This window comes from Apostichopus japonicus, chromosome 3, assembly GCF_037975245.1.
Source record: "Apostichopus japonicus isolate 1M-3 chromosome 3, ASM3797524v1, whole genome shotgun sequence".
Taxonomy (NCBI): Eukaryota; Metazoa; Echinodermata; class Holothuroidea; order Aspidochirotida; family Stichopodidae; genus Apostichopus; species Apostichopus japonicus.
In genome coordinates, this window is record NC_092563.1 from 24156359 (window position 1) to 24183783 (window position 27425).

A 27425-nucleotide genomic window follows, 5' to 3' on the forward strand; every position below is an offset into this window, starting at 1 on the left:
AAAAAAGTGTTACGACTGAGGGCAGCATTTTACTAAAACTCATTCATTTCATCTTCGTCTGCAAATGGTTGCCATGGAAGGACTTCGCGGACTGCAACGAAATGTCAATAAAAGGCAAATATTATCAATGTGATATTTCGCTTAATTTCCCCCAATAGTTGCAGATTAAGGCGTTGGTTACTTTAGAACGGGAAACGGGTTGGGCCGGTGATGTCATTCTGTGATTGCAGGCACACCTGCTGGGACAATATGATTTCGTGGAAAGGGGCCTGACAGTGTTTCAAATGCCTTCATTTTGTTGTGATGTAAAAGATCGTAGCTTTGGCCTGGTTGTAATTAGTAACTTCAGGAGGCTATCCTGGTTGCACGGAGTTACCACAATTTCACAAAGTGTAGCTGCGAATGCAGGTGTAGCTTAGGCCAACTGCGACTACCTTAAGACGTCCATTCAGCAGAAGAATTACTGTAGACTACTTAGGCATAGTTAATTAAAAATATGCCAATAGTAGTGTAGCACTCTGGCCTTGGTAAATTAACATGATGGCCTGCATACACATTCACTGTGAGTGTGACAAACAACTAAGAATTAGGCCCATATGACCTAACAAAGTAACAGTAGGCCTAGGCGAAGTAACGTTGGTTTGTTATGCAAGTGGATATTGAAGCATTCTATATATTTTATATGTAATGGTAAACATGATACCTTCCGTGACCTTATACTTAGTACATTGTAGTTTTAACATTAACTTAAATTTAACCTCAGCACACACGAAATGTACACTGCTTGGCTAAAGTCTAAAGGGCAAAAAATCTTGGTACACTTTGAAGAAAGTTATGATCATGTTTACAACTTTGTTCAGTCCCTTCCTACCACCCATCCCCCAAGTAGAAATCACTACAGCTTCTTTCCAGTAGGCTTGGACAAGTTACCCGACTTCTACTCCGGGTCAAGACTCTAGCTTAGGAGTGGAGCAATAAGTCCTTATTTGGGGTCAGATGTTTTTAAAGACTTTTGCTTGTAATATTATGTGCCAAATATGAACAGCTGTTCTGTTAAAACTCTTCTTAGATCAAGCCAATCTTTTATGCTTTCAAAATCTAAGTTTGACAAAGATAATCACTTGAATGCAACCTGTGCTTCGGGTGAGACTACCTGCCTTTACCAAATATAAGTTAATCTAAGGAACAGCAAATATCTTTCAAAACACCTAATATTTGGCACACTGTGTGAAGCACACCCCATGTCATGTAGATAATTGACACATCGATCACATCGATCATGAAAAGTTTGCTACAACTATTGTGTACGGTTCAGTCGACATTTTTCATTGTCTGAGTTAGCAGATGAGCACTGTTCTACCGTTGTTAGTATATGTCGCAATGAAGCCTTATCAGTTATCACTACATTGTGATTGCAAATGTTTTTACTAGAATAAAGCAAAAAGCGTGACACAAGGATTGGATTCTTATATCTACGGTACCCTAACAGATTCATGGGTCATGTTTTCATGCATGATTTAATTTAAGAAAACTATGAATATCCATGTTCCAACTTGTTAAATAGTAACACAATTTTGCGCTTTTTTTGGTCTTTACCTACAGCAATGGATTTCTATGTGTTCAAACTAAGTTGGCTTTCTCTCGTGAAATCTGTTACCAGAAACTGTTTCCAGTTTATTCTTTTGCTACAGGTTTTGGGGGAATGTATAGGTCTAATGTTGTGTTTGAACATTTTTGTCAATGTAAGGCCTAAGACCGTTCTTAAATGACAAAGAAAACAAATATTTGGGATATATGACACATTTGCACATATTACACATTGGGATATATGTACTCATATAAAAAGGGAGAATGGTATGATGCATTTAAATCATTAACTTTTGTCACTATCGTGGTTTAGTGTGAAACAAATTAGGCACAGGATACTATGCCTCACAGTCATTATGGTCTGACCATGTGTATACTTTAGGCCTTAACTTCCAAATTCCCTTTCTAGTCATTGTGTTGCAAGAAATGATGGTTACAATATGATAGGCTAACAAGTTTAACACAAGTTTCCACATAATAAAAGTAAGGTTGACAAGGATCGAAGCTCAGTAACAGTATTGCATCCTATAAGTAGGAAGTAACTAAAATATTTTCAGACATGCTATTGACACAATCGAATCATCGTAAAATATTTAATGGCTACTGTACTTATTGAGTGATGTTGGACAAAAGCAAAGTGGTTAAAAACCATATCTGAAGTTGAAAGCATACTGTACAGTGATAGAAAAGTCAAACACTAAGCCGATGTATTTTCTTTGTAATTTTTTTAATGCCTTCAGTGTTTTTGCCCACTTATTTCTTTTTGGTGCATGCACGCAGCAAGTTCCCCTCAAGAACCGCAATTTTCTAGGTAACCTTGTTTGTTTTAACATTGTCAAATCAGTTTACTCTCCGCCACCTTACGTTAGTCATGTTGTGGGAAAAACCCCTGAGGGTTCCCAGATGCCATTAATTAATACATTACTTCAAAACTTGTCAATGTAGGGTTTGATATTGCAATTTTATAGGCCAAATTTATGTATTTCAATTTATGAAAATATCTAAAAAGAGAGAAGGACATCTGCTATAGGAGAAGTTCAGCATCGTAAATAACATGTGTCTCTAGACTCTCTTCCTCTCTCTCTCTGTGAGAGACCTTCAAAATTGGAGACTTGTAGTAAGTCTTTACTCGTAATGTAGGTACTAATGCAGAATTTTGTACCCATACATTTGCTTAAGGCCTTTTGCTTGTACTCACACCAAGGGAAATTCTACTTGTATTCATACTTCTACTGTTGTACTTGTCAACAACTTGTATAAAAAAGAAAGCGAGCAAGTGTCTAAGGAATATCTCCCTACAATTTGAAGAAAACATTATTTAAAAGGGTGTCTGTATACAAAATGTTGATCTCCCTCTCCTGTCCCCCCCCCCCCAAAAAAAAGAAGAAGGTTAGTCAGAAACATGCCACATCCTCACCCATAACAAGTGTCTACTTGATTTAGGATATTCCATCCTGGATTAAATGAAATAAAATTACATTAAATATGCACCACAGACTACAATTCTCCCCATAAAAATAGCATAAGCAGTGGATTGGTGAATGATTTTGACATTTAATGTATAATTGCATGTTGCATGGAACAACTGAGCTTATTTCATGTAGTAAGTAAGAAGACTGGATGGGCTAACACAAACAACTTTCCATTGATTTGTTCTAAAAAAACTAACAGGTCACATAGGCACTGTCATGTTATCAGTGTTGATTATGTGACTAAAAAAAATGAAGAAAGTATTTGGTAATTTGTGAATCTTAAGTGCTATTGTTTTTACATTAGTATAATCAACTTTAAGAGCTTTACTATATCACATTTAGCTTTACTATAAGTGTGCAACATATTTTAGCTTTACTATAAATGTGGATCACAGTTTTAACTTTACTATAAGTATGGATCACATGTTAGCTTTACTATAAGTGTGGATCACATGTTAGATTTAATAAAGTATGGATCACATTTTAGCTTTTCTATAAGTATGGATCACATTTTCAACTTAACTATAAGTATGTATCACGTATTTTAGCTTTACTATAGTATGGATCACATTTTAGCTTTACTATAAGTATGGGATCACATTCTAGCTTAATTATAAGTATGGATCATATTTGAGCTTTACTATAAATGTGGATCACATTTTTAAGTTTACTATAAGTATGGATCACATGTTAGCTTTAATGAAGTATGGATCACATTTTAGCTTTACTATAAGTATGGATCACATGTTAGCTTTAATACTAAAGTATGGATCACATGTTAGCTTACTATAAGTATGGATCACATGGTAGCTTTAATAAAGTATGGATCACATTTTAGCTTTACGATAAGTATGGATCACATGTTAGCTTAACTATAGTATGGATCACATTTTAGCTTCGCTATAAGTATGGATCATATTTTAGCTTAATAATAAGTATGGATCACATTTTTGCTTAAATATAAGTATGGATCACATGTTAGCTTTACTATAAGTGTGGATCACATGTTAGCTTTAATAAAGTATGGATCACATTTTAGCTTAAATATAAGTATGGATCATATTTTAGCTTTACTACAGTATGGGATCACATTTTTGCTTAACTATAAGTATGGATCATATTTTAGCTTTACTATTATTATGGATCATATTTTAGCTTCTAAATCTTAGTAATGAGTCCTTTGTCTCTAAAACCAGGGCTTCTCAATAGGTGACCCATATATGCCAAATATGGCCGGTGAAAGATTTCAATCCAACCCACAAAAAGAAAAGAAGAAAAAAATGAAGAAGAAGGTTGTGCAGGCTCATGAGGCCTTAAGAATATGCATCCTAGCCAATCTTACATGAACATTGATCCATCAAAGTACGATATAGAGAGATTATGATTCTGTCTGGCTCAATGCTTCAATCAGCGTTGCACAATCTGGCCCTTGTTTAACAATTAATTGTTAACCTTTGCTGTAACTCTGGACGGTTACCGCATCGACACTATTGTGGAGATGTTCAGATATGTAGTGTAAGCTTATGATACAGGAGTTTAATTACAATGTATGGTTTAATGTCAGTCATCTGTCGAACGTAATAATTAACGGCTGCTCCAGGCTAACGGTTACGGCAGATAAGTTTAATTAGAGAACCGTACCTGGTTTTTCCTGGAACTTGCTGTTGGTACAGCCAACCCCAATTTGTTTAGAGACATTTTTCGGATTGAGTTGGAGTCAAGAAACCTGACTCTGTTTGAGAATAATTAGTTCTCAAACGAAGCGATATAGGTTGTCAACATAATATTTCAACATGATTCGTTCTTTCTTTCGGCCATATTTGTCCAGAACACTTACTTAGCTGGTATATTTGACATTGTGTGCTTATCAGACGTTCATTTGCTTCTTCCAAAAGCATGATAAGTGGTCATTATCTGGCACTGTTGCATCATAATTTCTTTGAATCAACTCAAATGAAGAGCTTTTTTTCCCTGATATGATGTAATATTTTCATTCCTGTCATGGCAGTAGGAACACTCCTAAGTGTTTAGCTGCAAAATTTCAAGATAAATTACGTACTTGTCCATTAGGGCCCGCAGGATAGTTATCAGTAATATCGGTTTGCGATACAACCGCTTGTTAACCATCCAACTGATCCCTTCAAAATCTGTATAATTAATTTGCAAGTTTAAAAACCTCTTGAAGGTTACTGAAACTTAAAAAACTATCTATAGACAGAGAAACTTAGTAAACCTACCACAGCATAAAAAGTGACCTATCACTACACTGTATATATGCTGTCATAGATTGCAAGAACGATTATATCGACATTATATGAATTTTATATTTTAATTATTTGAAACACATTTTAAAAAAATACTTATGCAGTAAGATCATTTTGGGTAATAACCAATGATAGTGTGGGTGTGTCTATATAAATCTTTTAGATGTGTACCTGTAAGTTTATATTGGAAATTAATACTAAAGGGACTTTCCCCTAAAGCCCTTTGCCCTTTCAGTGTAAATAGGGAAACACTTAAATTACTACAGAATACCTTCAGATTGGTTCATTCTTAAATATACATGTACATTTTTTTGTTTTATTTTTGTTTCAGAGAAATGCCACCTAGAGAGATGATAAATGAGTGATTTAATTGGCTGATAGAGATTTACTCAGTGAGAATGAGTGAAAGATTACCAGGGCTGGCTGGATCGGCAGCTGGCCAAACAGAAATCCGGAAGGTATGCCAGGGTAGTAACAAGTCTCCTCTTCCGAAAGCGAAAGGGAAAGCCTCAAGTCGAGGTACGGTAAAGGAGCAGAGACGATTGGCAGTGAAAGAAGAGGAGAGGTTGGTCACCGGTGATAAATCGGATCATATAGAAATAAAGGTATTGGTGATTGCATCAAAGCGGATCATATAGAAATAAAGGTATTGGTGATTGCATCAACGCAGATCATATAGAAATAAAGGTTATTGGTAATTGCATCAAAACAGATCATATAGAAATAAAGGTACTGGTGATTGCATCAAAGTGGATCAAATAGAAATAAAGGTATTGGTGATTGCATCAAAGCGGATCATATGGAAATAAAGGTATTGGTGATTGCATCAAAGTGGATCAAATAGAAATAAAGGTATTGGTGATTGCATCAAAGCGGATCATATAGATATTAGATATAAAGGTATTGGTGATTGTATCAAAGCGGCTCATATAGAATTAAAGGTATTGGTGATTGCATCAAAGTGGATCATATAGAAATAAAGGTATTGGTGATTGCATCAACGCAGACCATATAGAAATAAAGGTTATTGATGATTGCATCAAAGCGGATCATATGGAAATAAAGGTACTGGTGATTGTATCAAAGTGGATCATATAGAAATAAAGGTAATTGGTGATTGCATCAATATGTAACAGGAATGCCATCGTCTGTTATCATGGAGAAATTTATATAGAGATCATTGACAATGAAAAAACTCATAAATGAAAAAAAAATAAGATGGGATTTATATATCTTTTTAATGGGTCAGATGCATGCAGATCATGTTTGCAATAATAATAATAATAATAATACCAAGGTAAATTGCTTACTTGAGTGTGCGAGCATTAATGGTCCCATACGGTTCTATATGTTTTTATTAGTTCAAATTAATTATCCATATATGGGATGATAACACTCAGCCGGACATAATATGCAGGCTTGGGGAAGGCCTTCCAACTCAACTATTACAAGATGTTTACCCCTTTTGGAGTGCCCCAATCCCTCCACCCTCTCATGTGTTTTACATTATGTCAACAGCTCCACCACCAGTATCTGTTGATTTATTGTACGTAGTTTAAACTAATGATATTAGATTCTCTGACAATATGCACAAATAACGAAGTTTATCTTTTTTTTGATAACTAACAATGTATCTCACATGTTCAATAGGCATATAGAAAGAACTGTGAGGAATTTGTGAAGTATGATAGTGTTGGTTTCATGCATGGTTGCCCAGTAGGTATGCAAAGCTTAATGAGCAGCCTTTGTCATGAGTTTCTTGAACTTTTAAATTATTGGTTCAACATATAATCGTGAACTATAAGGTGCACAAGTTGATTTCTCCAAAAGAAAACGTATTGTGAAAAGATAAATATGTACTGATCATACTAGTTTTTTTTTTAGGGAACAAGGTTTTAAAGTCATCTATTAATACAGTACATCTCTCTTCTTTGTAGAGTTATTCTTTATTGTTTTGTTATCTTATCTTTTCTCTTTGTGCTATTTGAAACAGTTCATTATTTTTTGCTCCTTTAAACAAAGAGTTGAGAAATAGCATCTGAATATTTGTGACAACTGGAAGTTCTAACTTCTCAACCTTGATGAGCCTGTCCTTGTGGTTAAAATTAGGTCTATATTTACTGCCATTATGTTGTTTCTGCTTTGTAAAAATTTTAATCTTTGATTTGAAATCTTCGGTATATTGATTTAAGTTTTTTTTTCATGTCTAGAGACTAACAGAAGAAAATGAACGATTGCAAAATGAATTGGATTCCATCAGGTAAGGTGAAGTCACCATATATACGGATTTTTCAACTCATTACAATTTCAAATATATATTTATATATATATCTATATATATTTATATATATGCAAAAACACTGACCAGTTCTTTAAAGGAACTATATGTAGTGAAGTGGAAAAAAAACCCAAAACCATAACTTTATGTTGGTTTTGCCTTTGAGATTGCCTTGGTCAGTCTATTGAGTTTATACCAAGTTCCCTGAAATCTGTGACAACAAAGACTTGTCGCAAAATTATGAAATATCTTGCAACTATATATTCCCAAAACTGTCAGTAAAATGCTGAAAAGCGTGCTGTGAATGAATGTTTTGGAAACTTTGTCGCCAAAATTTAGCATACCTTAGCAGGTTCTTGTGTCATTATATATATATATAGTCTGTTTAATTAAAATTGTCTCTTATCAATTCATGTTTATCTCTGTCTGGATCAAGGTTGAGTATTTAAGCAACATTTTGACATTTTGTAACTTGTTAACCTAGATCCATATTAAAATGAACCTGTCATCAGATATTCACATGCAGCTGTTAAATATAAGGTACCCTGGCTACACTCGGGACCTTTGGAATGAGCTAATGAGGGGTACCGTAATCAGTAATAAGGATCTGAATGTAACCTTGTAATTAGCGTCATGATTTATGTAACGAGCAGCTGGCTGCATTTGGTTTGTTCTGAGGTGAACTGCATCCACTTTCCAACAGATTCTCTCACTTAAACAGTTCTAAATCCTCCCCTCCTAATCCTCCCCCTCTCTCTTCAATCGCCCCTCCACCCTAGAACACCTGTTACACCTGGTAGTCGACTATGATATATTACAGGTTGACAAAGTTGAAGCCCTGAAAAGCTACTATATAAACCATGATATCTCACAAATGGAGAGAAATTGTTCTTTGTCATTTGGGGCAAAATGTTTTATTAAAGTGAGCTTTAAATCATAGAAGTTAAAAGAGGAGGGTTGGGTTCTCCTTTTATATTACAGTATCAAGGCTAGTTTAATATGGTAACCTCCGTCGCAATATACCCTAAACCTCCCCATACATCTTCTGGGGTCATTATCCGATCTCCTTTTCGCAATTGACAAGTCGTCCCATTTCCCAATAATGTTTTGTAAGAAAAAGCCTGTGGGATTCAAACCAAAAAAACCCTGTAATACGTGCAACCTAAAATTCCAGTGTTGCAAATTTTCTTCTGATTTTAATTCCGTTGATAAAAGAAAATGTGGTGGCATAACCTAAACTACTTTTAGTTTCATACATTTTTGCTGGTGCTTTTTGCCATCAACTAACACTTAACTACAGATGTAGAGAGAGAAAAAATGGGGGGGGGGGGTGAAATAAACAGTACTTTTTGACATCTGGTGTGGCTCTTCTTGGTGACTTAAGTCCATGAGAAAGTCAAGATTTCATAATCTAATTAATCATCCCTGAAGCAGCTTTATTGCCGGGGGAAATGGTATCTAACGTAAACAAATGTCGGTGTCACTTACCGACCTAGTTTAATAGCAGACTCCTTGTTAGATCTAACATCTAACATGAGATGTGCTATTAAATTGTTAATTTAGGTATCTAGATGCACAGTGGCGATATGTTGGAAGTTGCAGTGAACAATATTGCGAAGACATGGTCTTTTCCCCGTCTCCCTCATTGAGTGGTCATAAATTAGTGTCTGGAAAGAAAGAAAAATATCTCTCAAAATCTTGGCAGTGTTACTTGAAATCTGTGAGTTTTTATATTCCATATCAATCAATAATTAGTGCGTGTTTGTGTGCATATAGATAAATAAATAGGTTTTACATTTTGTAACATTTTTACATCTCTAGATGTATTTCATAATCTTTTTTTTTTAGTTATATGAGTCTAGATATTTTTCATAATGTCATGGACAGGGAAACTATAAACAAATTTTGCAAGGGCAAAACAAAAACATTGTAGATGAGGGATCATGATTGCAGGTCCTCTGCTCTACCAAACAGAACAAACCAGCTGTAAGTTGGTGGCCATCATTATACAACCATTTCTTTGCTGGTGGTGTGACAGGCAGAAGTGAGAGTACCATGCAATTTCTTTGCTGTTTCAAAATTCTTAATTTTATCAACAAGTCCTGTGCTGCATGATTTTATCTATATGTTCAATGTGTAATACTGAATAGGGAAATTGAGGTGTAGAAACAAAGATATGTCTTTTGATGTATGTTACCTACACAGAATTAATTCAAGTTAGTGGTTTTATTTTATTTTTCAAGGGAAATGTATAACCAACTCCTTCGTGAAGGACCCTGCGAGACATATGAAGAAAGAAGAGTTAATCTGTTGAAGTCTCAAGTTATTCAGCTTGAAAGACAGGTAAGCATGTGATATAAAACTTCAAACATTGTTCCTAATAGACTAATATTTTTCTAAAATGTGAATGAATGCAAAGTTTTCAATTATGATGTTTGATACACAATCAAAGGGACTCTCCAAATTGATTATTTTTAATTAATTTTACGTCTTAAATTTTGTAACAAATTTTTAATATTTTTCAGAAGATAAGTTTCCAGTCAGTTAAGCTTTATTCATTACTTGTAATTTGTTAGTTATTTCTAAGTTTTTTATTTAGAATTTCTAACATGCTTGCCTTTTTCTTCATGATTCTAAAAAAATGTAAGTTGACCAATCAAATCAATGGCCTACACTACTAAAGGGTTTTAGTCACCAATATTGGACCCAAGTTTTCCAGCTTTCAAATTAATCTTCTAAATTGAAGGGGGTGACGTTATGAACAAAATTTCTCATGGAAGGAACATTGCCTTGAAGATGGTGGCAAAATCTTTGGGGGTCGGTGACCAGAACTTGATATTTTAGCTATAATGATGGATCATTGCCAATGAACCTAAAGATGTCTTTTCTTGCTATTCTTTAGCCTCTCACACACTGTACCTGATTAATGAATGATTTTCTTCTTGTAAATTCTAATAACAATTTTCTCAGCCCTGTCGGAAAAGAGTTCTGTTCAAACTGTGGCAGATACAGATGTGATGCAAAGTCTGCAGTGATGACAAAGAATACAAAATCTTTCCAAGGGTGGAATTTATTTTGAGAAATTGAAGTGTTGCTATTTATATCTAGATTCTGTACCATCTCCATGACAACAGACCCCTCAGTTGGTTTTAGACAGACTGGTTTAATGTCCTCTTGGAAGCTAAATCTTCCAAAATTACAAACCATTGAATATTGAAGCATTCCATGGTTGATTCAAGTATGTGGATTAGAGAAGATGGAATTTAGTGCTAGAAAAAGATTAAATCAGAAAATGACATTTGAAACAATAACTATACTGGGGAAGTAATGTCACAACTTATCAAATGGAGGGTTCTTGCAAGTTTGTCAAAATAGGTTAATAAATATTACCACAATCGCTTTGTGTGATCTGAACCAAAAAGGAAAAAATTCAAGAAATAAATAAATAAATAAATAAATAAATAAAATAACTTTGTTCTAACTTTGTAAAAGAAGAAGTAAATCAAAGTTTATAAGCCAAGGCTTAATTTTTGTTTTTGCTTGCTGCACCTCTGCAATTTATTTTGGGAGAGTATCAGCGAGTGCTTTAATTATAAACAAACTGCTTCTCCCTTGAACATCCTCAGGGATAACTTTGGTTGAAATTCTGATGAGAATCGTAGTCTAATCTCACAAAGTTGAATGATGAAAAGAAAATCAGAAACAGTTCTGCTAGTTTAAAGGGAGCTGAGTTCATTCCAATCCTACAGTATTTTCCAATATGGTTTCATGTACTTCAGTATAAAAGCGAATTTTTCTTAAACAAATGTAGCAAGTTTTCCTGTTCACTCACACAGGTGTAGTTAGTAGATGAATTAGTCTTTACTTGTGGTTGCTTTAGCTACTTCTGTCCTTATTCTTATATGCAAAGTCGGCTGGGATTAGGTACATCTGCTATGTAGGTGGTGCATATCTCAGCTTAGTAAATCAAGAGCAGTTTGAAAAGCAGTAGACTCCTTCATGTTTTATTCATCTGCTGAGAGTGAGACACTATCGCAACAAAGAAAGCAATAGATTTGTTATGATTAGTTATTTCTTTATGTAAGGTCAAATAGCATGTTGCAAATCATGTTGCAAAAATCATGCTCTGCAATACAATAAGAAATTTTGGGTATATATATTTCTAAAATTACTAAAACAAAATTGGTATTTTCTAAGCTATACTTTTATTTTTAAATATAATGCCAGTTGGGTACATATTTCTAAAATTCCCCCAAAAAATTTGTTTCTCCCAAGTATTACTTTTATTTTTAAATATAATGCCAGTTTTGCAAAGATATAGTTTACCTTCTATGCCCATAATTTTGAATAAAAACATTTTTTTCCCCCCCAAGTGACCTCCATTTAAACTGCACTGTTTCTCTTTTGTACTCTAGGAATGGTATGTAGGAAGAGAGATTGCAAAGATAACACTCATTTCAATATTTTAATAAAAATTATTTCATGGAAAAAATTGTGGTATGAATATTCAACAGAATACAGATGGTTGTGATCTCTTGTTTTATTATAGAATTTTGAAATTATCTTAAATTTGTTTTACATTTAATAGACAAGACAAGCAAAGACTAATAACTGCATCAATTATTATTATTGTTGGGGAGTTTACTAAAAAAGGACAGATTCTTCATTTATTATTCTGGATTCTAGATTATGCTGGATATGGAAGCACTCAGCAAAAGAAGTATGGTCATCTTAGAGGTGGAAAATATTTTAGAAAGAATCACTGAACAATTCAGGTACAGTCATCTAGAAATAATATCTTTTGGACTTTTTCTCCCCCCACCACCCCCCCCCCAGCCCTTGATTTATGGTCTATTATTCATTAGGAACTGACACATTGTCAGTTACAAAACAAAAACTAAAGCAAACAGAGATGGCTATGTAGAATTATGGTATATACATGTATATACATATACATTTACATATTAACTGTGTTATGGATCTGATCTATGTATGGGTGTTTGTACATCACCTTGCTTGGGGATCAGATTTATAATTGAAGGTTGCATTTAACACATGTGTATGTGTTTGACTGTAGGGTAGGCATCAGAGTTATATTCCATATTGATAGTCTACCATTTAAACACAAACACACATAAGATATAACCATCATCTATTTAATCTGAGGAGGGGGGGGGAGGTAGGTCACAAGGATGGCTTGGGGAAGAGGATTTTGCTCAAACATAGATAATTTGCTCAACATCTTACAAAGTGGACAAACTTGTGCAACTGGAAGTTTTTTCACTTTTCTGGATTTTCCAACTCATTACACTTTCAATTATATATCCATCTATATAGGGACTTGCTGGGGTCTGAAACACCAGGACCTAAGGTTACAATTGAACGGTCCCAGTTGACCAGACTCATCGAGGATACAGAGGGGGCAAGACGAAGACTATATAGGAGTGTCGAGGTAAGAAAGATTAGGAAAGCAAGAATGTAGAAGAAGGTATACAAAGCAAGAGTAACAACTCAACAAACTTATATTTTTTATATGAATAATTTGGTCAAAATAGATTACTTCTTAATGTGAGTGGATCATATGAGACCTTATTTGGAGGTAGTGGGTCAACCCAGTGGATAGTCTCCAGCAACAGGATCAAACGAGCAATTTATAAATGCACCTGGTTACATGTGGGGGGGGTTAATAAGTATCGGGTAGCAACAGGTCACACAGAGGCAGCCCTGTAATCTACACATGTTTTACATAAACATTGTAATAAGTATTGGGTATCTGTGAAGCATTTGAATAGGCACAGTGTCAGACAGGTATTTTGCAAATAATGGCTAACAGTGGCATTTCAATAAATCACAGTGTTGCACTGTGTCAGTTTGATGAGTGTCAGGTAGGCTATTAAACTGAAGCATATTAATAGGCACCAAGTCACACTGCCAAGGTGGTTAAATAAGATCCCCTCAGTAAGTTTGTTAAGACCCATGTCAAACTGAGACACAGTTTACTAAACTACTAAGTCAAATGAAGCGGTTTCATCTTCCTTTCCCAGACTAGTGATACCAAACATCTGGCACAACCAGCTCTGTTCATGGGTGAATTCTTAAAACCGATCCGTTCAGACCAAAGTGAAATAAGCCTCTTGGATGTTTGCCGTGGACACACAGATCACCTTAATCTGAGGCATGTGGTGAGTTTACAGCCAGTTATAACCTTTGTTTATCCATGCACATGTTATGATGAGTTTAGCTGTTTGTCTGTCACTACCCTCAATGTTAGTAGTATGCTCTTTTGTTGTTCAAAAGTTAATGATACCACAATTTATATAACTTCCTGTCTGCTTGCTTTGGCTTGCTATCCTTTATATTGTTATAAGAAGTAATTGTCATTTATATGACAAATCCTCTTCTTGGAATGATCTTAAAAGAATAGTTATTTCAAGAGATCACAATTTGACTGGGACTTTTAAAGGACCCCCCCTATATTCCTATCAGTGAGTGCCATGTTTGTATCTATACCAGTAAGTTATTAATATTTCTGCCAGTGAGGTACAATGTATCCACCTCTACCAGTGAGGTACCATGTCTGTACCTCCACCAGTGAGGTATCATCTCTGTGTCTCCACCAGTGAGGTACTATCTGTACCTCCACCAGTGAGGTACCATCTCTGTACCTCCACCAGTGAGGTACCATATCTGTACCTCTACCATTACAGGGACAAAGCCTGGCTGTCACTGATGTGAATCATTTTCTTGTTGTTTGATTTCATAAAATTGCAGAAACATGATTAACAAATTGGTTTCTGCCAATGCTTGAAATTTGCATTATTTTTGTCTTTAACAACAGAGTAAATTAGAGTCCAAGCTGTTTTCCCTGCTCAAGAAGCTTCTTGTTCTTCAACATGATCTAACAACTGCTCCATCCTCCACAAGTGCTGTCAGCCTCCCAGCTGCAAAAATCTTACAGGATAGGTCAGAGTCTTTGCTCGCTACAACCCTGCCTCTATTGGCTGAATGCTGTCAAAATCTCATGGAACTATCTTTACTAGTTCCTGCTGCACCATGGGTGAGAAACTTGTTTAAAGCATACATGATTGTATGTAGCAATTAATGATTGAATATGATGTGTGCTTGCACCCTCTGTAGCATAGGTTAGATATTCACTTGCACCTACTACTCCTTAGGTAGATATTCACTTGTATCTTCTGCACCATAGGATAGATATCCACTTGTATCCTCTGCACCATCGATTTGATACCCACTTGTATCCTCTGCACCATCAGTTTGATATCCACTTGTATCCTCTGCACCATAGATATCCACTTGTATCTTCTGCACCATAGGATAGATATCCACTTGTATCCTCTGCACCATAGGTATGGTGTGCTGTATCCTCTGCACCATAGGTAACATATTCAAAAACATTCTTTGCAACATGTATCCTCTGCACCATAGGATAGATATCCACTTGTATCCTCTGCACCATCGATTTGATACCCACTTGTATCCTCTGCACCATAGGTTGAATATGCTCTGTTTTTGTATCTCAACTTTTCTCTCCTGCTTTTCTCCAGCCTGCTCTCAGGAAGAGCATCCATCCCGAGATTACATCAGAGAGTGTTCTCTCCGCCTTACCATCCTTTCCTCGAAGCAAACAGAAACAGGTTAGAGGTTATCTCAATGAATGGCAATGTGAAGTTAGACGACAGGTTCTGTATGTCAGGGATGTGCTCACACCGAACGGCAGCAGGTGGCTGCGCCCAGCAGTTCTAAATGCCGACCCAGCAAAAACAGCAATTTTAAACATTTCCGCCCGGCACATTTTTTGATGATTACTTTAACAAATTCTGCCATTCCCAAAATATGGGTGAATGCTTGGCACAGCAGTTAGCACCAGAATAGGAAAAGATTTGACCATTTGCCATCTAAGCATACTTCATTTACAAAAATTCTCCAGAGGGGAGGGGGAAACTCCACCCCTGAGACCCTCCCGTAGGACGTGGATCACAGTACCGCACAAATCCTGCCTGCCTTCAAGTATTCCTGAGCAATTACATAACTGGTATGTAAGTGAGTAAGTAAATGAGTGTGATATCAGACTAAAAGCTTAATATCAGGGATGTGTTAGTGAGAAGGATATCCAATCAAGGAGATTTTCTTTGTCGAATCTGAGATGCTTGCACACTTACTGTACAATGCCCTTGGTGGTCCACTCAACTGACAGTACGTATGTCTGTGGTTTAAAGGCCCAAATTGGTACGAGGATGATGATACCAGCTGTTAATTGTCAGACTCAACTTTACAATTTCTGATGGGAGTGGTATGTGATAGGTGTTGTTCTGTGCTAATTTTCCTATGCCATAACTGGACTGATCGCTCATATGACATAAATAGGAAATGTGCTGAATTGTCAAGTTTGTATTGAAGAGTTGTTTCTGTAGTCTTGTTTCATGCTAGAGTGTTCTATAGGTAACATTTGATAATAGTACACTGATGTGTTTCTAATAAATGTGAAACGCTGTTTCCAAAATTTCCAATCTGCTTTAATGTCAAATAATGAAGAAAAAGTCCATAACCTTGAAAAGGTCTGATTTGCATTTTGTGTGTTAGAAATACTTCTAATAAAACATTCACGGTGCCAGCATTTTTGGAATTGAATTAAAATCACTGTTTACACTGTAAATTACATTAATTTAACAAAAATACATCGTAGTGTGTGTTTCATTTATTGTAATCTTAATTGATGACCAAATGCAAATAGCTGCTTTAAGCTAGTATGAAATGATGTCATCTTTAATCCATGACTCAAGTCTTTAAGAAATATTAAATGTTCTCCTTCATTTTATAGGCACTTGCTGTTGTAGATGCTCTTCTGAAGGCCAATAATTATTCCAGAGAAGTTGCTAAGTTGGAGGTAATCATTTAAAAAAATAAAATAAAAAGGAATTTATTTATGTCGTTTCATTTCATTTGTCTAGAATAGTGTTAACATCAGAATTTGAAAATGGAGTGAGGTATGCCCCTTTGTATGTAATATTGAGTTAACTTGAAAGAAACTATAAGGAATCAAGGAGTGGATATATGTACATCATTATACTTTCTTTTGCTATGTTATAAACTTGATAGGCTTTAAGGAAATAGAGTATAACATTACTTGTTATGGTATTTACCTTACAGGCTGATTATAGTAGTACTACACCTTCTCCTGCTCTTGCTGTTTCATAAACTTGAAGAGAATTTTTACTGTTATTTTGTTACATTACTGTCACAGAAGATGCTTACAAATTTTGAAATAAAATAAAAAAAGAAAAGGAAACCTTACAAGACTTCATTCCAAAAGCTAATTGTAGAACTCTAGAATTGTAGAACACTTGCATTATAGAACTCTAGAATTATAGAACTCTAGAATGGTAGAACTCTAGAATTGTAGAACACTTGAATTGTAGAACACTAGAAATGTTGAGCTCTAGAATTGCAGAACTCTTGAGTTTTTAACTCTACATATGTAGAACTCTTGAATTATAGAACTCTAGAATTTGAAAACTCTATAATTCTAGAACTCTATAATTTTAGAACTCTAGAAAGGCATGTATAAATTTTGATTCTATGAGTTATGCTGGATGAGTTGCCAATACTATATCAAAGGAGTGCATGACTAGTAATTGAGTGGGTTTCCCTGAAATGTTTGAAATTATTAGGTATGGTTTAATATCTATCCACTCATTTGATTGGTTGTTGCCATGACACAAGATATTATTTTCCACTTTTCCATGTGAAAGAAGGATGTATTGCATATCCATGTGAACCAGAAAATAATGTTTTATTTATTGTTTAATTTCTGAGACATGCTGTTGTTTTCAAATCTTGTTCACAGTACAAGGCATGTTCTGAGGAACTAAGATTTCATCAGGACGTCTATGATTTACATATGGAATACACTCGTGCAATATTTGATGCCTTGAAGTAAGTTGGATTAGGATTCTTTCTTGAAGTGCATTCTCATACGATTAAATGATAAAAAGCTTCGGACTCAGTATATAATAGTTGTTGAGTCATAAAGTATTATAAATACACTTGTATAGTGCTAAATACAACTCTAGAAGAGTAAGCTTTTAAAGCTACTCACAAAGACAAGATGATAATTCTGCAAACTAACAAACAGACTGATTTAAATAGAAATAACAGTATTATCTTCTTTGAAAACAAAAAGCTAGTATGTTCTGATCCTTGCAATGCAACATTTGCTACTGCACTAACAAGGTATTGAATGTTTGCACTGCTTTGGCATGTGATTTAATAATTAGTGTTCAAAATTTTGGCTAGTGTGATGCACCAACCCCCCCCCCCCCCCTTTCCTCCCACCATTGACATTTCATTTTAACAATAAATAATGTGTTAGGTAACTCCCTCCCTTCCCCTACCATATTTATGGGATAACTTCAGCTGTTATGCTTATTTTAACAAGCTTCTCATTATTGTAATCTTCAACTTGTTTCTGGCAGACTTTCAGAATTTCTTTTAGATTAATATATATTTTTTTTGTCTTTGCTTTCTTTAACCACATTATTAGGGAATCTTACCAAATATTTGAAAAAGATATGAAGGATTCTATATGCATGCCCCTGCTAGGTAACTTTTGCTTTTATCATTTATTTATGATTTTGATTTATGATTTATTTATGATGTGTTTTGTCCTTTTTTTATTGCCATTTCTTCCCATATTATTAATGTGAGTCTCTTAACTGTCATTGTAAGAAACTCAACCCAGGTTGTGATGTTCAGACAGTTCACATAGTAATGCTGGGTGCTAGAGATGAAATATTCAGAATAATAATGTTCCTATCACAAAGTTTCAATCTAAAGTGGATTTTTAATATCATTTGTCGTTTCAAAGGTCTTGCCTATGTGGATATCTCATTACTTCACTTATATACAGGTCATCAATTTTTCCTTCACCTGTTAGCATGCTAGAAATGGTTAAAACATATGAATATTACTTTGACATTAATAGAAAGATGTTATTATCCAACATCTTAACAGGATATCCCGTTGGCTGAAATTGATTGCTTACCAAAAATGGCTGGAATTTGTTTTTTATCTGCATATGTAGGTTCAAAATCACATCCTCACATCATTTTGTACAGCAAAAGGATGAATTCTTTAAATTTGGTTTTATTTTGTTAAATAATGTATCTGGCAACAGAAGGGTGAATGATGTCATTTCAATTCAAACCGATTTTGTTTTTCTTTATTTATATTCAACTCACTTACTCAAACAAGGAAAATAAGATTTCTACAAAAAGTTCTCAATTTTGTGACATCTTTATAAAGACAATATTAGTAGCGAAGCAAATATTCAATATGTATCACTTTTCAAGGACAAATTATCAAGAAGAGTATGGTAGGCAAGTAAAGCTTTTTGAAGAACATCTGTCATGGTGAGGTTTCTCACACCACCTACCTACCTACCATGATCCACTCCCTGGAAGAGTCAAGGTTGGCAAGCCTAACAAAATAAATTGCATTCACTCTGTAACCATATCTCAAGTTTGGGACAATATAGTGTGGAACACTTTTCTCTTAATGATAAGTGTTACGTTGTATGCCACCTGAATTCCCCTTTAAGACTTTTTGCAAGGGGGCTGGTGAATACCGTCAGAATCTTGTTGCCAAAAAAAATCAAAAGAATGATTTTGGCCATTGAAAAACTAAAATTGCACCTTTTTGGTCTAAACCAATCCTGTAGTTTTTATATTCAGTGTGTGTTGCCATATATCTAGACAGTACAAATAACTATCATTTTTTCCCCTGCTTTGTAGATATTTTAGCCAAATTTAACACCTTAAAGGACAGTTCCTCGGAGGAGGCCCTCAAGTCTTTCCTTTCATCTTTCAAAGATCATGCTGACGAGGTAAGATTGTAATAGAGAGGAGGACTATCTGATGAGTAGTTGGAACAATAGAACAATAATAGGATGAAGCTACAGAGACAATAATAATGATAGAGACAGCAGCGCTGAGGGCCAGAATTATGTCACAGAGACCCTTTATGCTCTCTCGTTAACTCATTCAACTAGTTGAGCTTTTGTCATGGCAATGCATCTGTCTGTCTGTCTGTCAACAGTTGTTGAAAGGCCACTGTGCGCTTGCTGTTTGGTCATTTCTTGTCAAACTTGGTGAGGTTATGACGCATATCAACAGGTTGCTACTCATGCTAGCAAAAAGTAGGTCAAACGTCATTTGGGGTCAACGAGAGGTCAAACAGTGAAATCACACAAAAGCCTACTCCTCCTTGGGTTAATGTTTGATTTTGATCAAACTTGGTCACAGTGTACAGTTAGTGATCGGTCATAAAATGTGTTCTTACTTTTGATGTCAAAGGTCAGCTGAGGTCACATGAGGTCAAAATGTGAAATTCATATCAAAGCCTACTCCTCTGACAAGTGTTTTGTGTTATTATAATTTTAGTTGGCTGTGGATGGGATCATCAGTTAATGGGCCACAAAGTGATTCATTTGTAATTTGGTCAGGGGTCATCTCAAGTCATCTGAGTGATATCAAATACTGCCTCAGAAACATAGTCAAAATGTGTTTGAGAGCATCACCAGCTGGGTTTCTTAAGTAGGTTTCCTTCTCAACTGGGCCCAACTAGGTTCTCAACTGAGACTCCTCTCAACTAGGTCCTACTGGGTTCCTGTCATTGTAACTGAACTGAACTTTTCAAATAGGATTTCTATCAACCCAATACATGAGCTGTGTCTGGATGTTACTGTAAAGCAGGCTCAACTACACCTCAACAACATGATGTTCAGTTACTAAATCTAACTGTAGTTAGCCATCTTGAGATAATGTTTCTCAAAGCCAGCATGTCACCTACTTACACTCCCACTCACAACACACCAGCTTCACTACATGAGACACCAGTAACAGATAAACACTATTCTTCAATATAACACTATTTTATAATTCTTGGAGTACAACTAACCATTACATTCTTTGTTCAATGTCTGGTTGACATCAGGTAGTTTGCAGTTGAGCTACCAAGGGCGTAGGAACCGGGGGGGCTGGGGGGGGCACCAGCCACCCCAGTAAAAAATGTGGAGGGGCGGAAGTATCATTCCGCCCCCCCGCTTCGCAAGTCAGAAAACCCCTTTTTGGTTCCTTGCTAAAAGCAAAGGAACCTATGTATTCAGGTTGGCGTGTGTGTGTGTGTATGTATGTGTGTGTGTGTGTGTGTGTGTGTGTGACGCTTAAGCTTGTATGCACGATAACTCAACAAGGGATTGACTGATCATGATCAAACTTGGTGGGTGGGTGGCCCATAGTGAGTAGATGAACCCTATTGTTTTTGGTGCCCACAAAGGTCACCAAAGGTCAGTTATGGTCCAAAAACCCAAAATACTGAAACTGCAATAACTCCCAGTGCCAATGTGCGACAAGGTTGATATTTTGGGACAAGTTGTGAACTGGTTAGGGAAACATTTTGAAACTTAACGGTCATGTGATCTGAGGTCACCAAAGGTCAATTAATGTTAAAAAACTAGTTTTTTTGCGATAACTTGAGAACGAATTGTCCGTTAGGGTTGGGAGTTGCATCAGTGTAATCCAATTGTCGACCCACATCTGGGTGACCCTTGACCTCAATTTGACCTCTGGTGACCTTTTCATGTTTTGGGGATTTTTACAGTTTCGATGCTATTTTCAGATGTCAAAGGTACCTTCCGATCATAAATATCGATAGGTTGACCCCCGTGTGACCTTTGTGTGCGAACTTATAAGGGGTCAAAGTTTTCGGTCGGAGTTAGGATGGCTGTACAGACTTATCGTGTTGATTTTTGGAATCAGCAGATCAAACTACATTTGAAACCAAGGTCAAAAGGTCAAAGGTCACATTAGAAAAAATGTGCTTAATTTGGGAGAAAACGGGCGAAAAAGAAAATGTTTGGTTTTGATGCTAGATTTGGATATCAAAGGTACCTTCCGATCAAAAATGTCAATGGGTTGACACCCGGGTGACCTTTGTGTGTAAAGTTATACAAGGTCAAAGTTAATTTTCAGACATTTAATGCAATAACTCCCAGGGCCAAGGTGTAACAAGGTTGATATTTTGGGACAAGTTGCAAATGGTATAGAGGAATATTTTCAAACTTAACGGTCATGTGATCCGAGGTCATCAAAGGTCAATTAATGTTAAAAAACTAGTATTTTGGGTGAGAAAATGGGCAAAGAAAAAAATGTTTGAATTTTTACAGTTTTGATGCTATATTCACGTCTCACCAATCAAAAATGTCAATAGGTTTACCCCAGGTGACCTTTGTGTGTGAAGTTATATGAGGTCAAAGTAAATTTTCAGACATTTAGTGCAATAATTCCCAGTTCCAAGGTGTGACACGGTTGATATTTTGGGACAAGTTGCAAATGGAATAGGGGAATATTTTCAAACTTAACGGTCATGTGATCCGAGGTCACCAAAGGTCAATTAATGATAAAAAACTAGTATTTTTGCGATAACTTGAGAACGAATTGTCCGTTAGGGTTGGGAGTTGCTTCAATTTAATCCAATTGTCGACCCGCATCTGGGTGACCCTTGACCTCAATTTGACCTCTGGTGACCTTTTCATGTTTTGGGGATTTTTACAGTTTCGATGCTATTTTCAGATGTCAAAGGTACCTTCTGATCATAAATGTCAATGGGTTGACCCCCGTGTGACCTTCGTGTGTGGAGTTATACGAGGTAAAAGTTAATTTTCAGACATTTAATGCAATAACTCTCAGTTCCAAGGTGTGACACGGTTGATATTTTGGGACAAGTTGCAAATGGTATAGGGGAATATTTTCAAACTTAACGGTCATGTGATCCGAGGTCACCAAAGGTCAATTAATGATAAAAAAACTAGTATTTTTGTGATAACTTCAGAACTAACTGTCCGTTAAGGTTGGGAGTTGCTTCAATGTAATCCAGCTGTCGACCCGCATCTGGGTGACCCTTGACCTCAATTTGACCTCTGGTGACCTTTTCGTGTTTTGGGGATTTTTACAGTTTCGATGCTATTTTCAGATGTCAAAGGTGCCTTCTGATCATAAATGTCAATAGGTTGACCCCCGTGTGACCTTCGTGTGCGAAGTTATACGAGGCCAAAGTTAAAAAATATTAATGAGGTCACGGGTCAAACGTGAAAAACTCCCAAATTGCAATAACTTGGCTACTATTTATTGGAATTTCGTCAAACTTGGTATGATGATATTGGTAGATAGTCTCCACACACTGATGTGTGTTGCAATTGATATCATGCATGTTTATAGGGGGGGCCTAGCATTATTTCGTTATGAAAAGTTTGTATGCACAATAACTCAACAAGGGAATGACCAATCATTACCATACTTGGTGAGTGGGTGGCCCATAGTAAGTAGATTAACCCTGGTGATTTTGGTGCTCATATCATGAATATTAATGAGGTCATGGGGTCAAACGTGAAATACTCCAAATTGCAATTACTTGGCTACTATTACTAGTCGGAATTTCGTCAAACTTGGTACGATGATAATGGTAGATAGTCTTCACACACTGATGTGTGTTGCAATTGATATCAGGGCTTAGCATTACTTTGGCAACAAAAGTTTGTGAGCATAAATTACTGTTTCTGTATTAGGGCTTTGTTAGAAATTTCCCTATGAATGGAACTAATGAACAGCAGCAAGGAACCATGAAATGTTTTCATTCTGGTTCATTTCCAAATGAGAAAAAAAATCTCATTTGGAGCACCAAATTGCATCTAAGGCCTGGTGAAAATACAAAATTAAGTTTACAAAATGGAGTGGGTGTTGAAGTGTGCTATATTGCACCAAATTGCATCTGAGGCTACCTGGAAATGCAAAAAATTCCAAAGGGGAGGGGGACACCCCCTCCCCCAGGCCAGCCATCAGTCTTCAGCCCCCCCCACTCAAAAGTACCTTCCTACGCCACTGTGAGCTACTGCTGTCATATGCGCGCTAGTTTTCTGCAATCACCTAATTTCAGAGCGATGTTTGTATCCAACCATAAATCAAATATTAATTTTACTGTATTGACTGAAAGGACAAACTGACATTACGTATGCCTTGGAGTGTTCGTATGTAGGGACTTGTGGAAATTTTAGTAGGTACATCCTCTAGTACTGTGGCGCACGAAATAGACAAAAAAGTTTACTGTATCCCATTAGATCAATTTGCTTGCCCACGCATTGTACAACACTGCTGGCTGGATAACACAGGCATAGGAGTGTGTATTGCGTTCTTTGTCAGTAACGTTGCATACCCAATTGTGTTCAAAATGAGCTGTTGGTGATTTATACTTGAGGTATATTGTAATGTTATTATGTATAATGTTATGATCTTTGGTCCATATTGCTTTCACTGGTTTCTCTATCACAGTTGCAAGATTGTGCAAACTCAATGCAAACAGTCAGTGATGGTAGTAGTCATGAAACCAACCCGGGAATCGACGGTCTCTCTGCCTACGGTGAAGACTTTTTCAAGAGAGTCGGATTGTTAATTGCCAAGTATTCCAAAATGAGGAAAGAGCTGCTGGAAAAAGTCGAGGAAGCAAAGAAACTCGGAGATCTTCAGCTGGAGGACACCCTTGGGGTAGTTACACCTAATGGTGCAAATGTCTGAATCATCCAATTATCTGACTCTTGAAAGGAATCGTCTTCAAAATGAATGTGCCGTAGATGCAGGAGCATCGAGGACCAGATGCTGTACGGGACAGTGATTTCACGCTTAAAAATTAGTGTACTCAAAACAATATTGTACCCTGGGGTTTCTCACCCCTAATGGTGCAAACGTTTGATTCATCTCGTTATAGGACTCGTCATATGATGGTGGGAATCAGTTTGAGTGTCTGAATAATCAAACTGCAGTACTCAATGGATGATGTATCTGTGACTCTTCAAAGGAATGGACTCATCAAATAGAATGCACCCTGGAGACAGGCATAGATAGCCAAATCATGTCTGAGAATGGGGTGATGTCACTAGGCCCCTTTTTGAAGTTTTCAGTAAGTGCATTTTGACTCCAGGGCTGTCCCACACCCCCCCCCTCATCAGGCCAGCCTGGGGATAGTTCTGCCCAAAGCTGCAAATATCCTACATACTGGTCAGCTAATAGAACTGGCCGGTGAATTCCTGACTCATCACATTAAAGGAATCGTGTGGATGATACCCTGGTGTTAGGTACCCATACAGCATGCATGTACGGTTTCATTCCGTATTTGTAATGCACCACAGTGTGGCAACCTCAACCCCTTACTCCTATCATAAGAACTATGATAAAAGAAAGAACCTTGTCATGTCACTTTTGAAACAGTCCAATGACAATCAAGGTATAGATGAGAGTTTGTCACAAGTAATAAACAAATATCCTCTCTTCTGTAAAGAATTTTCACAAATCTTATGGACAGTTTTCTTATTTTTAGACTTATCCAATAAAAAAGCTACGAGACTACTGTTTGTCTGTTCTACTGCATTTATTTCCAAGTGCTCACGATACAGAGAATTAATGGAAACTAGGTCAATCGTTTTAAAGAAAAGCAGTCATTGAGCAAAACTAGGGTATTTAATATCTGTGAAAAAGCTATCCCCTGCTTAAGACAGTAGTAGTAATAATAATAATAATAGTAATGAACACTTTCAAATGAATACCAGAATGTGCAAATAGTTTAAAGCTTCCAAAACCAACACAACGTTATACACAACACAACTTCACTTTTCAAAATACATCTCTGAGTAGTGAATACGTTTTCAAAAGTTTTGAATATTCTCTGAAAAATTCTATCACAAATGGGTTTCACAGTGAAGCAAAGAGATGTACTTTTAAGGTAAAGGGTTAAATTTTCCTGAATTGTTCTTTGAAGGCATCTTGAAATATCTCGAATTTCTTGTATCGTAATTCTATTCACATCAGTTGGACCTCGATGGAAAACAGTCAATATTTTCCGGTATCTTTGAAGTTGTGAATTAAAGAATTCTCATAAAGTTTTGTAAAGTAAATATAAACATGAATTTGGTTGCAAAGAAATGAAGGGGAATACCTAACGCTGAAAAAATACAAGTTATGTACAGAATCCTGAAAAATAGTTAACTCTAGCAAATTTCAGTTGTACTTTAAAAACTACCAAAACTGTACAAAAATACACCGATTCCAAAAAAAGAAGAGAACAAAGATGGACCAGTACATAATGAACCCCAAAAAATTACAGATGGAACTCACAGATTAAACAGTTTTTAATTAACTGATGGTCAGATTACTTCTGTAATTTTAATTCAAGATTCCTGTTGGATGTTAATCTGAACTGGATCCACCATTCCCCATTCAAAAAACAAATTTTTCATTTAGTAAAATTTTGAATATTTTCATCAAAAATTTAATAGCCACTGTCACCTTTGTGTGCAAACCAATCTATTAATACTTAAACCTACCCTAGCAATACATAATATGTACAATATTATTGTTTTTGATTTTTAATTTTTTTTTTGTACAGCACTGATATTTCTTGAATACTCACACTTTCACACAAAGTACCTAACAAGTTCAGCCAAAGTATCTTTGCGATTTTATCAGCATATTTGTTTTTTTAATTTACCCTGCCTCGTGGACTTGAAAACATCAAAACGCCGAAAATGTCATGTGACATGCTGGATGTAGAAGAACTTACCGCTGAGATTACACAGCAAAAATTTAAGCAGAAGCGCTATGAACAATGCAGACATTATCATCAGCCTCAGCCTGTCTAAATTATAGAAACCCCTCTCACCATTCCCTCTTCCTCCCCCCCCTCCCATCGATTGAGAATACAGAACAAACCTCTTTTAGGCCTGCAAGAAATATCACAATTTATTTGATGACTATGAATAATATGCAAATGATATATAGAGGCAATGAGTATTATAAAGAGCTTTTCTTTCTCTTCCAAGGTGGTAAAAAAAAAAGGAATACATGATATTATTGCATTTAAATGTAACAGAATCACCATGTATTGCATTTTTAAGGGATGGTGAAGCTTCCCCTCCACATGGCACAATGCCCCCCCCCACATGGTGAAAATTGACCCACATGGTGAGGCATCCTCCCACACTCCCAATGCCCCATCCTTCCCACCCAGAAATTTAATTTTCAATGCAATTAGAATTAATTAGTACTACAAATATTTAGTAACAAGATGAGGACTTTTTATTTTGTCTTTGTTACTTTCTCTTAACGGTGTCTCTCTGTTCGGTGAAGGGACTGCTATTTATTCCACTCCTCCGTACATATCTGCCAGTCTCTTGAAAGGCGGTCCTAGACCCTTAAGGTAGTCGTAGTCTTGGCTTCCGTCACTACTGTTGCTGTTTAATGAACTCAGCGACCCAGATGTTGATCCTTCGCCCTCGTAGTCGTAAGTGTGCAGTGTGTCGTATGGGGGAGCACTCGGGTCGTGGTCAGTGTCACCGAGACGTTCTTCTAAGAAATCACCAACATTGACACCATCTGTTGTAAAAGAAAACGTGACAAGTGAAATATTGATAAAAACAAAATGCATTGATCACGGTATAGATACCATTAACGTAATTAACGCAACCCCCTGCACGCCAAACTAACGAGGGCATCGATGGAAATTCAATACGACCAAACGAGACGTAAGAAACTTGATCATTAAGTGGAGGGTATTTAGGTTAGACACCGAACATACCCCACTGCTTACTGTTCAGCTGTACAGGACAGTACACCATTATTTGAGTAAGAGCGCTAATACTCCACCAACTGTAGTGAAGCGTCTGCCATGAGCAAATTATTGCGATTTTGGCATATTTTTTTTTTC

At 36.2% G+C, this 27425-nt stretch overlaps 2 protein-coding genes and 1 long non-coding RNA gene across 8 annotated transcripts in view; 1 reads left to right on the forward strand and 2 right to left on the reverse strand.

Annotated features, from left to right (window-relative positions):
* Nucleotides 1-3: 3 nt before the first annotated feature.
* LOC139965566 (uncharacterized) lies at nucleotides 4-25789 on the forward strand. 4 transcript variants are annotated; one of them, XM_071968064.1, is made up of 14 exons: nucleotides 4-114; nucleotides 5655-5928; nucleotides 7534-7583; nucleotides 9845-9944; nucleotides 12288-12376; nucleotides 12939-13053; nucleotides 13646-13783; nucleotides 14440-14658; nucleotides 15167-15256; nucleotides 16441-16506; nucleotides 17467-17555; nucleotides 18163-18221; nucleotides 19412-19503; nucleotides 24002-25789. In XM_071968064.1, the coding sequence occupies exons 2-14, from the start codon at nucleotides 5722-5724 to the stop codon at nucleotides 24242-24244; spliced, it is 1557 nt and encodes a 518-aa protein (XP_071824165.1). In that variant the 5' UTR covers nucleotides 4-114; nucleotides 5655-5721; the 3' UTR covers nucleotides 24245-25789. The 4 variants fall into 4 exon arrangements, with proteins under 4 accessions (XP_071824165.1, XP_071824166.1, XP_071824167.1 ...); XM_071968065.1 differs by lacking the exon at nucleotides 4-114 and adding an exon at nucleotides 163-562; XM_071968066.1 differs by lacking the exon at nucleotides 4-114 and adding an exon at nucleotides 163-527.
* Nucleotides 20786-23995, reverse strand: LOC139965567 (uncharacterized). Its single transcript, XR_011792286.1, has 2 exons — nucleotides 21252-23995; nucleotides 20786-21097 (listed from the first exon to the last, which is right to left on the reverse strand). It is a non-coding gene; the product is annotated as an uncharacterized lncRNA (long non-coding RNA).
* The window catches only part of LOC139965564 (neural-cadherin-like), a 54890-nt gene continuing 52540 nt past the window's right edge, over nucleotides 25076-27425 (reverse strand). For all 3 annotated transcript variants that reach the window (XM_071968060.1, XM_071968061.1, XM_071968059.1), the window contains one exon: nucleotides 25076-27094. In XM_071968060.1, the coding sequence (XP_071824161.1) occupies nucleotides 26859-27094 (236 nt within the window). In that variant the 3' untranslated portion in view covers nucleotides 25076-26858. The remainder of the gene's footprint in view (nucleotides 27095-27425) is intronic.